Genomic DNA, 14,460 nt, shown 5'->3' with positions numbered 1-14,460 from the left:
TTAAGCATTTCCTTCATTCCTTTAAAGACCCAATTGTTGAGTGCCCTGATTTTATATAAAATCCTAAAGTAAATGTATTTTCAGTTCTTGGCCCAGTTTGTACACATGGCTGTAATTAGTAATATTTCGCATGGCCAAACCAAAAGTTGGTAGATTTTCCTTTTTTAATCTCTTGCCTCCTGTCTATAATCAGGACTGATGGTTATAGGCTATGATTCGACTTCCCAGCAGTTATGGTTTACCTCTTCCACCCTTCCTCACCACCCCCCACTTACAACTTATTGTCTTGTCACTTGTCCAGACCCTGCACCCCAGCCCTAACCGAGGGCTCACCGGTCCCTGAGAATGGCCTGTGCAGTGTGTTATGTCTCTGCATTTCTGTGCACATCCTTACCTCTGTTTCTCTCACCTTTTTCTTTCTCATCAGACACCAGCTTGCTAGAGGTAAAAAAAAAAAAAAGAAAAAAATTAACTTAGCCACTCTCTTAGTTGAGGTCTGAGAGATGAACAGGTTTGGTGATGCCATCCCTCAGAGTTAATGAGGGGCAGCTTTCCAGACCTGAGAGTCTCACTTTGCCACAAAATAATGCATCTGTAGGAATTAAATTATAATCTTTATTGGTTATGTGCCTAAATTGTGTATAATATTTTGAATCCGGATCAGTGAAGTATTTTCCATTTAATAAAGAAATATACTTTCTTTTCATTATTTTGCGTGTCTCAAACTCTCATGGTGGGAGAAAACAGATTCCATTTTCTCCCATTCTCCAAATCTTCAGATTTGTTCCTGGTCTCTGTGCTGAGCCATTTAGGCAATAACATCCCATAAATTCTAATCTCCCTATAAACGAATACTGTAGCCAGTGTCCCCTTCATTCTCAGCTTCCTTTTGATCTTGTCAGAAGCACAGGAACAGGTGTGCTATCTTACGGATTGAGAGGAAGCAACAGGAAAGTCAGCCCCGATGGAGCCAGATGACCTCTCTCCTGATTGTGGGAATTCCCTTGAGGGGAGAAACATGGGCTGTTCTCACCTTTGGCAGTTGCATTTTCAGAATGCGCTCAGAGAACAGGAATTTTCACTCTTAATACTGTACATAGTTTTATTTTAAATCTTCCCAGTGCAGCTCTTAGAAATAATTTTTGGGGAGTAATGGCTAGGGAGTAGTATAAGAACATCTTATCTTAGATATTTTATTAATCATTCTAAAAGCTCATAAAGAAAACATTTTTTCAATTGGAGAACATGTTTTCATTCATCTATTTCTCCTCCCCCCCAGGGAACTTTCTGTCTCTAACGGTACTGGAAGTTTGTAAAGAATTTGTATGTAAAGTATCTCACTTGATCTACAAGTCAAGCCTGTCATAGAGTAAGAGAGAGGGAGATGCTGAGAAGCTTAAAGACAGGTCGGACAACTAACAAGAGGTGGCAGATCTGGATTTAAAATGCAGCCCGTCTGCCTCCCCGTGCTGTGCTCCCCCGACCACAGTGTCTCTAATACAAGCACTCTGCCCTTGCCCTGGAACATGGCCCCTCTGCCTCCTTTTCTCTTCAGGGTATAAACAACACAAAACGAGCCACCACCACTTCCTCACAGAGCTGCCGGAATCCCTCCGGATTCCTCTTGGTTCTACAGAGAGAGGTATCTTGCTCAGAGGGAAGAGCGAGTCCCTTTATAGCTTGGCACTTCCCAACAAACACTTGGAGAATTTAGATTCTTAAAGAAGCTCTGCCCATTGTTTCCTTTTGAACATTTAAAAACACTCTTGAACAGGAAATTCTCCAACATGGTTGCACCATGGTTTCAACACAACAATATACAAATATGCACTGGCTTTGGGCCCAACAAGCTGGCAGTTGACTTCTTGGAAGAGGGTTGGTTTGTCAAGAGGAAGGTTTGGATTTAGATACTCACTTGCAGCATGAGAGAAACTATGATAAGATATGCCTGAGGAGTTGTGCTGTAGGAAAATCTGGCTGTTGTTTTTCCTGAGAAATCCATATTAGAGGTTTTAGGACTTGGTCTTTTTCCTACCAGGGATAAGCTTCAGCCTTGAGCCAAGTTTTATTGTTGAAAACCCAGGTGGGGGCTGTGGTAGAAGGGCCCGCTTTGGATTTTAATGGCGGTACATTCCGCAGCTCCGCTCCCAAGGGGCTATAGCTCCAATGAGTTGTAATTTGAGATGGTATAAACATGAGCATATGTTGTGTACACTGCAGACGCTCCTGAGCTCAGGGCCTCCTTCCAGGTGTTTTTTCTTGGAGCTGGCTTTTGCATCATATCCTGGTGTTTGTCACATTCCCTCTCATAAAGCTCAATTAGAGCCAGGCTGTGCTATTGGCTGGGAAATCATCTTGGGCGCCCTTTCTTACAGATTCTCGCATCCCATGGGGGTAGAAGGGATTTTCGGCTCAGGGGCAGAGTAGATCCTGCAGTGCCCAGCTCCACAATCTGTGGGAGTTTGTCCCTCTTTGCAGCTGACAGCATTGCAGAATTCCCTGTGGGACAATAACAGAAACCCTTATTAGCCAATGGTGTTGTTGGAATAAAATCTCCCCACTACAATGTCTTGGTCCCAGGCTATAATGTTACCCCTTGATTCCCTCTGCATCTTTACCACTTTTATTACAGTTGAACACACGCTCCTCATTAGTACCCTGGGTGATATGGGGAATCAGTGTGCTGGAAATTACGTGGAATAGGTACCAGATGTTTGTGTCAACTTGGTATGCATTGGTATTTAGAATGCTTGAGGATCACATTTATTAAATGTGAAAATTACTTACTGTATCCTCTCCCAAACAATAACTACCCCTTCCCGCCCAATATTTTACTCTGTTGCATGAGGTGTGATATTAATTTCTTTGGGGACAGATTACATTTGAAGTGTGTGCAGCAAATGCATCTGTTCCCAAATGCTTTGTCTGTATTATGTCAAGTCTCAGGGCTGGCCCACAGCCAGTGTGGATGTGGGGGTTCTGTAACTGAGACTGGAATGCTGTGTTGTAGCAAAAGAACATAATGAAAGGGTGAGTCCATTTGCATTTTTTTCTTTAAGTGGAACTGGGAATTTGGACATTGATGTTATAGCCAGATTTTAGGAACATTTCCCATGTGCAGATAAGCACGCATTAGTGAGAAAGAGGAAGACATTTGGTGAAATGAGAAGTGAGCTTGTGTTTTCTCATTAAGTTTATGAAGTCTGTTGAGCCAGCTGAAAGGCTGCAAGTGTGAACCAAGCAGTTTACTATATTTTATCAGATGTGAATTAATGTGTATGTTTGGCTGAAAAGTATGCTGACCAAGTCCTGAGGTGAAGGAAGGGTAGAAGCAGGCAGTGCCTTGTCATGGGAAGAGCTTGGACCTGGAGTCTGAGAAACCCAGGTTCGAATCCCATCCTGCCCCTTACTGGTGGCGTGTGACCTTTGACAAGTTACTTAACCTCTCTGAGACCCAGTTCCCACGAGTCTAAAATGGGTGTTTTAACACTGTCTTTATGTGGTGTTAGGAGGATTAGAAATAACATGTGCACAGCATGTCACCCAGACAACGTGCATGATAACCTTTCTCATTAAGAGTTAAGCCCTGGCTTGTTACAGGAGGTGGAGTCCTTAGGTACCACCGTGTGCTTCACAGTGTTGCAGTGTTGCCCGGGGGCCCAGCTGCTGAACAGAGGGCCCTGTTTTGTGAAAGAGGCCGCTTGGTTTGGGCCACCTGCTGAGTTTCTCACCACAGGGTTTGCTTGAATCTTTGCTGTCTTCAGGTCAGTAAATGTGTTTAGTCAATAGAAGTAGCAATTTGTGGGTGAACAGAGGCTGTGTGTCTGTCCTGGTGGCCAAGGAGGGCGTCCTGAGCCGGAAAGAACAGGTCAAACAAAACAACACCCAGGATTTTGAGACCAGATTGCTTGAGCAGCAGTGGGAAAGGAGAAACTCAGTTCAGACTTTAAGACCAAGAGAAAGTTAGACTGCTTTGGGAATTACTCCCAAAGAATCCTGGACAGGGCATGCCCAGGAGAAACAGGAATATACAGATTGGAAAGCAGCAGTGAGGAAGGTCTCTGGAGGTGCGTTACTGTTGGGAAGCACTTCACCGAAATGTGCACCCAGCTCTGTGGCTCACAACAATTTACTTACAATGGGAAATATATCTGGTCTACCCACGTTACAGAGTTTCTGTGAGTCTTCAGACAGTAAAGGGTCTGTAAAGTACCTTGTAATCAGAAAGCATGGTGCAAGGTTAACAGGAGTGTGTTTACAGTTGTTGCTTTCAGCCAGCATTACCTGTGCCCTGGTTTGTCCTCACTGAGGTCGAGGAGCTCTTGCTGTGCTGATTAGCATCATGGCCTGAGCACGCTGCTCACTTGCTTACTGACTGTGGGGAAGAGATGGCTCAGGGAAGGAAGGGCTGCGGGTTTCCAGTGGTGGCCACAAGAGAAACTCCCAGCCTTCCGAGGCTGCCAGTGAGAGCCGCCTAAACCAGCAGCTCCAGAGCTCGTAGGTCACCACAAAAGTGAGCAGATGAGTCAGACAGGGTTCCAGAGCATGTTTGTGGTGTGAGGCACTACACTTGGGCCCCATGGTGGTCAAGCGAGAATCATGTCTGTCTAGCTACCTCGGGCATGGGTGGGAGAGGCTGGGGGTGGGTCACCTAGCTCCCAGGTGGAAGTTTTTCTAACTGGAGATGCATCTGGTACTGTGTGGAGAGACTGTGGAAGAAACCACTATGGGGTGAATAGGGAAAGATTGAGGACTGGTTCATGGAGATTGGTGTGGTCACGGGGGGAGAGGTAGGGAGGCTTGGGGCTGACCCAGGAGGTGGCAGGATGAGGCTGGGGGCACGGTGTGCTGATGGGAGAGGCGGGATTGTTGTTCCATCGGGAGAAAGGGCCTCGCCAGAAGAGTGTTTGGGGTGAGAAGACAAAAACAGGTTTGGGTTTCTGTCGTCTGTGACATTTGAGGGTGGGGGAAGCCCCAGCTGGAACGTGATTCTTAGCCAGAATGGCACCTGCTTTATCTCATGATTGAATTTGTTTCCTTTCGTACAAGACTGAAGCTTTGGCTACTAGGAAGAGTGAAAGGAAGAACTCTAGGATAGTAGAGTCTCCTGTTGGTAGGAAACCCTTTGAGCATGGATCGCCTCGTGGTTCTTTCCCCTTTGCTCTCCCACCACCCTTCCCGCATGAATGCCGGACAGATGCCGTGTGCCAGACATCATGCTGAGATAAGGGATAAAGCAGTGAGCCGAACGAGCAGATGCCGATCTCTCACGGTGTTTGCAGGCTTTGGGTGTATGCAGACATTCAACAAATAGTTGTACTAGTATAGCCACATGAAGAGAAATAGAGAGTACTGTGAGAGTATCAAAGACGCGTATTTGATGTCGTAAGAGAGGTAAGAGAAGCTTCCTGGAGAGATCTGAACAATGAGTAGGAGTTCACCACACCAAGGGAGGGGAAAGGTGCAGGAATGGTGGGGAAGGTGTTCCTGGGGGAAACCTTGTGTGTGGAGGCTCCAGTGAGAAGGCGAAGTAAAATAAAGCCAGTATCTTAATTAAGGTAGGTTAAGCTGCAAGTGTCAGAAAACTCCAAAAAATACTGTCTTGAATAAGAGAAAAGTTTACGTGTGTTTCATATTAAAAAGCAGCAGTCTAGAGCTGATCTAACATGTCCAGGTTCATCAAGGGCCCAGGCAACTTCTGTTTTATTGCTTTGCCCGACTCAGGGTGTTGGTTCCATCTTATGGCCCAAAATAGCTGCTGTAGCTCTACCCATCACCTCTGTATTCCAGCCAACAGGAAGAAGGAAAGGGCAGAAGAACACATTTCATTCCCTTCAGCAGAAACTTCCTGGCAATTGCATATATCACCTCGGCTTATATCATATTAGCCAGAATTTGGTCATATGGCATATCTAGCTGCAAGCATGCTTATAGTAGAACTTCCAGAACAGTGTCAAAAAGGAGTGGTGAGAGGGGATAGCTTTGCCTTATGGCTGATCTTAGTGAGAAGGCTTCTAGTTTCCCACCATTAAGTATGATGTGATGTTAGCTGTAGATTTTTGTATATGTCCTTTATCTGGTTGAGGAAGTTCCCATTTATTCCTAGTTTTCTGAGAGGCTTTTTTTTTTTTTTTTTTTTAAAATAATGAATGACTGCTAGATTTTGCCAAATGCTTTTTCTGCATTTATTGATATGATTGTGTGATTTTTCTTCTTTTCTTCTTTACCAGTGGATGTGATGGGTTATATTAATTGATTTTTGAATGTTGAACCAATCTTGCATACCTGGAATAAATCTCACTTGGTTGTGGTGTATAATCCTTTTTATACATTGTTAGATGTGATTTCCTAATATTTTGTTGAGGATTTGTACATTTATAATCATGAGAGGTATTGGCCTTTAGTTTTCTTTTCTTGTGATGTCTGTCTGCTTTTGGTATTAATGTCATGCCGGCCTCATAGAATGAGTTAGGAAGTATTCCCTCTGTGTCTGTCTTCTGAAAGGGATTGTAGAGAATTGCTATAATTTCTTTCTTAAATGTTTGTTAGAATTCACCAGTGAACCCCTCTGGGCCCAACATTTAAAAAAAAAAATCGTCATCGAAGGATATGTTATTATTGATTTTTAGAGAGAAAAGGAGAGAGAGAGAAACATAGATGTGAGAGCAAAACATCGATTGGTTGCCTCCTGTATGTGCTCCGCTCAGGGATTGAACCCGCAACCTAGGTATGTTCCCTGACCAGGAATTGAATCTGTAGCCTTTTGGTGTACAGGACAGGATGATGCTCTAACCAACTGAGACACCCAGCCAGGGTATAACTTTTTTCTGTTTTAAATGTGGAGGAAAATATTTTAATAATCCCCCAAAACCAAACCCTACTCTAGTGTGTCTGATGGTCAGGGACACTTTATGTGCGTGTGTTTAAAAATGGACCCAGTGGGTCTCTGTGAAGAGCAGCTATCCCATCACTCAATCGGAGTGTGCCCTGTGCATCGCTTTCCCCTTTCTTTGACCTTGGACTGAGTTGTATAAGCCATGGCTGGCACTGCAGCCCATAAAGTGGGGTCTGCCCTGTCCTGGACTGTGGCAGGACACAGAACATAGACTCTGGATGAGGAGCCCTTGTCCTCAGCACTGGGGACATGGCTTCTCTGGTTCCCTCGTCTCTGTGTAAGACCTTATCCTTTTGATTTGTTTCCGGTGAGTGTTTGCTCCCACCCTAGTGTGGAGATGGGCAGTGTAGTGATTGAAGGAAAACTCTCTTGGGTAATGGTGGCACGGTCAGGAGGAGGGCGAGTCAAGCAGATTATAAGCCTTTTTGCAGATGTGTTTTGGCTGGAACTACAGCCCAGCCAGAGCTTTGCACGCACATACAAAAATATAACTGAAAGCGATTTTTCATTTGTGCTTAATCTGTGATCATGGCAAATTCATGACAGGAGGCTAAGAAACCCAGTTCAGAAGGGCTGTCCAACGTGCGTAGCAGTCGCCACTGTGTGCCCTCAGAGTTGCGGAGGAGTAGGAGACTTGTCTCTGGAGCTCTGGGATGTGGACTACACCAGACATCCCACTGTGGCTGGGGAAGGCAGGAGGGGGCCAGCACGGGGCACACCTGCCCACGCCCATGCCCAGCTTGAGGGACTTCAGGGAATCGTACGTTCAGTACCTTCTGCCTTTGCTGCCGTGACATCTTTCTTCACTACCTCTTAGAAAGCAGCTGGCCCCGGTACAGTGATACAGAGGGCGGCAGCGATTATTCGAGAACAGATAACTATTATCAGCCTACGTGACTTCTGTGGGTTCCGAAATAGACTTAGCACGCTGGGCAGGATGTCTGCTTAGGGTATGGCAGTGGGGGTGTCAGACCGCCTGGCTCTGAGCTGCATTTGCATTTTAGGCCAGAGCTGCAATCCTGGAGAGTTATCTTTATTATGTAGAAGTTGGGAAGAACCAATTGGAGTGGCTTGGAGAGCTCGACACTTGAGCCTACCTTTGAGGAAGATCTGCAGTTGTCTCGGGACGGAGACTGTGAGGGCTGTAGGAGGTAAAGGTCAGGAGGAATGGGTGCACCTAGGATTTCAGGTCTGATTGATGAGAGCAAGGGAATGATGAGGCAGCAGCCAGTATGACCAGGGTTCTACTTTCTCTGTTTGTGGCTTTGCTCACATCCTACCTCTCTTGGGAGGGTTTTCTGACCCCTGGCCCACACTTTGCTCTACAACTCTGGCGCCATTGGTCTCCACTCATTGCATCTTATTTTGTATTGCTCTTTACGTTTGTTTTGTCTCGTCTAAGTAGCGGAAGCACTTGAAGGGTCGGGACTTCATCTTATCCTTTTTGGGGGTGTAATTTTGTGTTTAATATTATATATGCATAATACTATTGGCACTTTAGGTGATTTGTTTCATTTATCTCTGGTTTTCTTCTAAGAGAAGGAGGGAGAATTAAACACAGATGTCATGTGGGAGGTTTCCTCCATCCAAAGGAATACATTCATGACTCGTGCATCTAAAAGGGAATTTAAATAATCAAATGCACATCAAAATCATCCAAAAGGAATTTAGGAGATCGGAGTTTTAGAATAGGCGAGCATTTTTTTGCCATTTAGTTCTGGAAACAACTTACTTGGAAAGACTCCTTGGGTGGGCTGGCAGTGGCCTGACCATCCTGAACAATTCATTGAATTGTGGCACAATTGCTTGTGGTTTCTGACGGGTTCATGTTGGTGATTCCCTCTGCAGGTCCAGAGCCCAGTGCCCAGTGTGAACTGTCGCCGGTCAACGCCTCCCACCCAGTCCAGGCCTTGATGGAGAGCTTCACCGTCCTGTCGGGCTGTGCCAGCCGAGGCACAACGGGGCTGCCACAGGAGGTGCATGTCCTGAACCTCCGGTCCGCCGACCAGGGGCCCGGCGAGCCGCAGAGAGAGGTAGGCGCAGGCACTAGCTTTCTACCCACTGCCCCTCTGAGTCTGTGTAGACACTTTTCTGAACAATTTCCTTTTCTTCCATTCTGGGTCTAACCAAGATGCCCATGTACCAACCTACGCGGGGAGGGTATCAACATACCCGAGAGAGAGAAGGATTTCCAGTAACAGGTTGCTCTCTGGACCGGGCAGCTCTAGGACTTCTCTCTTTAGAGATTTTTTTCTAACTTTCCTGGCCCCTCCTATAGGAAAGAATGTTCTGAAGAATTTCATCTTTTAGACATGGCTATGAAGAAACAACATTAGGTGCCATTTCTGTGTCATTGTAAATGTCTTTCCCATCTTCTCCTGTGCCCTGTCTTGCTTCTTTCTTTGCTTTGTCTCACGAACCCATGGCTCCTGCAGGATGAGTCCGGGGAATGAGAAGACTCTGGAATAGCAATGGCAACACTTTGTACCTGCGTGAAAAGCCCTGGGGTAGCTCCTTACGCTGTCCAGGCAGCTTTTCGAAGATGATGGTGGTCTTGGTGGTGGTGGTGATGATCCAAGCTCATAGTGACTCACCATGTACTCTGCCCTCAGCACTGTTTGAAGCACTTAATGCACTTACTCCATGAAGTATATTATTAGCCTCGTTTTACAGGTGACAGGTGCGCAGAGAACTCACTGGCTCAAGGTCAGTGGCTCAGAAATGACCTGTGGCTCAGGAGTGACCTAGAATGTGGGCCAAAGATAACACAGAGTTGTCCTTCTTTCTGTTTTTAAGCTTCCGTATGTCAGAAATGTTATCACTCAAGTATTATCTCTCCAGGGAGAGAGAAACCACAAAAAATTCTGATCGCAGTGAAGTGTAGGAAAACTAATGCAGAACGGAATTTATCTTTGAACCCGCTTCTGGTCAAGAAAGTTAATTTCCAGACCCATTTGTTTATGTGCGTCAACCGCTCTGCCTTTTTCGGGGGGAGTAGAAATAGGAGAGGTGAGGTGTCCAGAAGGAAAAGCAAGCTGATTTTAATCCTATGAAAGTGTGCAGAGTTGGCTCATTTCAAAGACAAATCATCTAACCTTTCCAGCTACATTGGAAATTATTGTTAATGCTCTTGGTTGCTTGCCATTGTAGCTGCAACACATATTTCAGGTCAGATTTCTTTATCCCAGTAATATGTCTTTAATTCTTAACTTATGGAGGAGAATTTGGGGTGGGAGTAGGAGGAGGAGAGGAGGAAATGCAGTTCCTACGAAGCGCTGCTGACTCCAGCGATGCTTCAGCAGCGGTAATTACTCCTTCCATGTATGCTTCTCAGGAACCAGGAAAGAAAAGAACGTTTGAGCTGGTACAGAAGCAGCAACGGCAGAACACTCTGGATGTTAAATGGCTCGGTACAGTTGTTGACTCTGAAAACAGATTCAACTACGACTATTGACGCAAGAGAAAAATACCTCCAGGGGTGACAGTGGTGCTCTCCCTGCCTGTCTTGACTATGTTAGGTCAACATGGAATTCATTTTAGGCCCCAGCGGTACTGAGGGGACATAAAATCAGATGGCGTCGGGGACGCTGTGCTGAGGGAGGAAGTAGAGAAGGGCCTGTGTGTGTGTGTCGGGGGGTGTCTCTAAAGCCTGCTCAAAAACCTGACCGTTCTTCCTCCTTCAGTATTTGTGTTGTATGTGCATGATTTGGGGGTAGTGATTTGCAGGTAGTTCTGAGACTAGGCCCCTGAGGGCCTAGTTCTTTCCTTCTTTGGGGACTTTTAAGAATTAGATGGTTGTGGTTCAACCCTGTTTGAAAGCAAGACGGGATGAGTGATCTTTGGGAGGTTCGCCTGGCTCTGCGCTGCGCTTGCACTAGAGGACCCGAGTGCTTGACGTGTCCAGAGCGGGGTAGAGGACCTCGGAGCAGGAGGGCCGTGACGGAGAGAATGAAGAGTTTGTTCTTGGTGGTAAGATGAGAATGGAGAAACGTTAGATCTCACTCACCTTCTTCATGTGACTGTGGAGACACGTTACTGCATTCGTGCAAATAGTTTTTAAAAATCATTTAAACCATATGACCCAGCAGTTCCATTCCAAAGTACATATGTACTCAAGAGAAATGAAAACATATGTCGACACAAAAACTTGTCCACAAATGTTCATAGCAGCATTATTCATAATAGTCAAAAACTGGAAACAACTCAGATGTCCATCAGCTGATGAATAAATAAAATGTGGTATACGCATACATTGGAATATCATTCAGCAATAAAAATGAGGTACTGATACATGCTACAACATGGATGAACCTTGAAAATGTTTTGCTAAGAGAAGGAGGACAGACACAAAAGACCATATATTGTATGATTCAATTTATATGAAATGTCCAGAATAGACAGATTTATAGAGTTAGAAAGTAAATTTGTGGTTGCTTTGGGCTGAAGGGTGAAAGGGAGAAATGGGAGTTGACTGCTAATAAGTACAGGGTTTCTTTCGGGGGGACTGAAACGTTCTAAAATTGAATTGTGGCGATGGTCCCATAATTGAATATGAACATACTAAATAACCATTGGTAAGTGTGTGTCTACTAAAACCCATTGAATTGTACTTTAAATGGGTGAATTTTATGGTATGTGAATTTTCTCTCAGGAAAGCTGTTTTAAAAAATAATAATTTGACCTGCCAATATTCTAATTACCCCGTAACGTTTACCACAGCCATGTTCACTTCTTTACCAGCATTGCTTTCTCTTTCAACCTAAACTCACCTAACTCTTTCTGTTATTCTCACTGGGTGACTTGATTTCTATAGATATACTATGATATGGTTTGTGCTAAAAAAACAGTTGATCCTGGTTTCGGTGTAGCGGTGGGAGGGCCAGAGGCAGCTGTGGTGCCTGTCTGTACCGAATGTTAAAGGGAAATATTTTCCAAAATGAAATGATAAATGTTGTTGCTTATAAATTAGCAAAAAGAATGCCACCCAGTCTCCAAGCCATAGTTGGATGACAGCTATAGTTGTTTTTCATGATGTCCTCCTTAAATGTGAGGGAATTACTAAACCAACCCTATTTCCCCTCGGCTTGTTGGTGCGTGATCAGCAGGAAGACCTATTATAAATCATGTCTCCCTAACATTTTACTAAATTCCTACCTCCCAGGCACCTTAACGTCGTTCTTCAGCTGGGAGAGGCTGCTCCTGTTTCTTTGTGGAGGAGGTGACCGAGCCTTAACTGGATGTAATAACCACAGCAGGTTGACAGGATTTGGGGAAGCAGTTACTCTTAAGGTAGATAAATAGTTTTATAGACTAGCAGAAAATTTGTATCAGAAACCCACTTGTTGCAATAATGTATACAAAGCCCTGTTTTGCCACTGGCTTTCCTGCTGGGGTCTCATCAGGACAGCACAGACCTATAGTTGTATTTTTCATCTGAGACCGCACCTCTCATTTGTAATCATTGGTTTTGGACACAACAGCCTCAGAAGGGAACAGGAAACTGGAAAAAGACTCCCTGGCTACAGAGAGCAGAAGAGGGTAAACAGCCCTGAGATATCAGCTTTGTCTTTTCGAATAAGCAGGCAAGTGTCATGGGTCTCATCCTTTAAAAACCAGGTCCTTGTGCTCTTTAACTTAAAAGGAAAATGCACCCTTACCCCCACCTGCTGCCAGATTTTGGTCCCTCGGGGTGTTTCCTGATTTCTGAGACGGGTTATAGCACCACCACCGGCTTGTTTACAGTAACATACTTTCATTAGTTGCTAGAATGGCAATAATTTTGTTTCCTATCATCTAATTTTTACTGTGACCTGCTTTTATGTGGCGATGGGTCTTTTCTATTTCCAACCTAATTGCTTGCTCATTAGGAAAAGGGCAAGCTGAGGATAAGCCCCTGGTTAGCATTACACGTGTGTATGCAGGCAGAGCTCCTTTCATTGCGTTTGGCTTTATTGCGCTTCATGGATATTGCTCTTTTTTTTTACAAATTGAAGGCAAGTCACTCTCGCAGCAAAAAGATTACCACTCGCTTTATTACGGTAGTCTGGAACCAAACCCGCAGGATCTCCGAGGTATGCCCGCAAAAGATATGGGCATTTAGATTTATGCATTTGTTTTGACATAAAGGAGTGACTGTTAACGGGCATGCCAGTGACCGGCTGCAGGGGTGGAGTGAGGATGTGGAGGCTTCACTGTCATGGGAAGGGGGCCAGATTTAATAACTTTACTGCCGGAAAGCTCAGAACCCTCTTACTTTATGCATTTGCTTATTCCCTGCCTCATTCCAAAAGAGGATTTGGGATGGGCTTACAACAACAGACGCACCAGCAATGTAAGCAGAAATGCACAGTGAGGAGAAAAGAAAAAGAGTGTAGTTTGTTAGCCATATGGGTGAATGTGGTCGGTATGACTGGCCTTGAAATTTGGCTCCAAGCTTCTTGGCAGGCAGGGCCAAATGGGATGTGTGGTTAATCACACATGTGGCTCCAAGTCAGTTGTACTTTGTACCTTCTCTGAGGACTGTGGCATAAAGCCGTCCCTTTCCTGGTTCTTTTTGAGGGCAGGAAGCATCACAACTGGGGGAAAGAGAGAAGTGAACACGTCTAAAATGCTAACTGTTCTGCTTGCCTCCGAACAGCTCCTCACTCCGCAAATGACAGTCACAGCTACGATGGGGGAGAAGTGCTCGCTGTGGGCCAGCCACCTGCCCCGCACCTGTCTGCCTCTCATCAGCCCTGAAGGGGGGGGAGGCTTGAGGGTTTGCACAGTGGGCCCGGGTCATGTAGCTGCCCTGAGCCGGGTCCGTTGGACTCAGTCCAGGCTATCCAGTCCACTTCCCTTTTACTTGTAGCTCTTACCTTGTCCAGTCTCAGTTGGCTCTACGTGTTGAGTGAGCCAGCAGATCTCCTACCCCGGGTTCGGGTTCACGCGTAGGCCTGTGATCGCTTTTTCCAGTGCTCGGAGTTCCTTTTCATTCCCTTCTTCATTCCCTCCCTGTGGCTTTGGGGCAGTGTGAAGGTTGGTCTGTGTGTGGCAGTGTCTCTTTTTTCCTTTCTGGTTTAGAAGGTTATTACGTTGTCAGTAATTATAAAATGCAGGCTGAGTAGATGTGGCCATTAATACCCACACTAAATGCCACTTCCTGAGTTTTTCATAGTTGATCCCCCCCCACCCCCCTAAGGCTTTCAGCTGCCTTTGCAAAAGCAACTCACTTGTCCTCTGCTTCTAACCCACCACTTCTTGTAACCAGACTTGCTTGAACTGTGTGATAAGGAGAATCACATTAAGGGATTCTTCCTGCTATGAATGAAAGGCAAGAGCTTCAGTATGTGGAGTTTGCCATCTGATTTGGTGTATTTTTTGCTTACTTTGAGGAATCTGGCAGTCCAGGGATTCAGCATTTTTAGAGATTGCGCCAACCTACTTACCTATCTGTCTGAATTAGTCTTTCCTTAGTTTCTACAATGTTAGTAGGTGAACATCTTCTGTCTTTGATCCCCTTCAGTTATAGACAGATCAGTGTGTATGTGTGTGGGGGGGAATAGATTTGTGGCTTACCTTTACCC

The 14,460-nt window shown here is 45.2% G+C and overlaps 1 protein-coding gene across 2 annotated transcripts in view; it reads left to right on the top strand.

The window, feature by feature from the left end:
• The window catches only part of TGFBR3 (transforming growth factor beta receptor 3), a 183,772-nt gene that overhangs the window by 65,260 nt on the left and 104,052 nt on the right, over window positions 1-14,460 (top strand). For both annotated transcript variants that reach the window (XM_081144498.1, XM_081144497.1), the window contains exon 3: window positions 8,744-8,928. In XM_081144498.1, coding sequence (XP_081000624.1) covers window positions 8,744-8,928 — 185 coding nt within the window. The remainder of the gene's footprint in view (window positions 1-8,743; window positions 8,929-14,460) is intronic.

The sequence above is a fragment of the Miniopterus schreibersii genome (assembly GCF_964146895.1).
Source record: "Miniopterus schreibersii genome assembly, chromosome: 8".
NCBI lineage: Eukaryota > Metazoa > Chordata > Mammalia > Chiroptera > Miniopteridae > Miniopterus > Miniopterus schreibersii.
The sequence above is the reverse complement of the archived record's forward strand: the minus strand, read 5'-3'. Positions and strand labels throughout refer to the sequence as shown.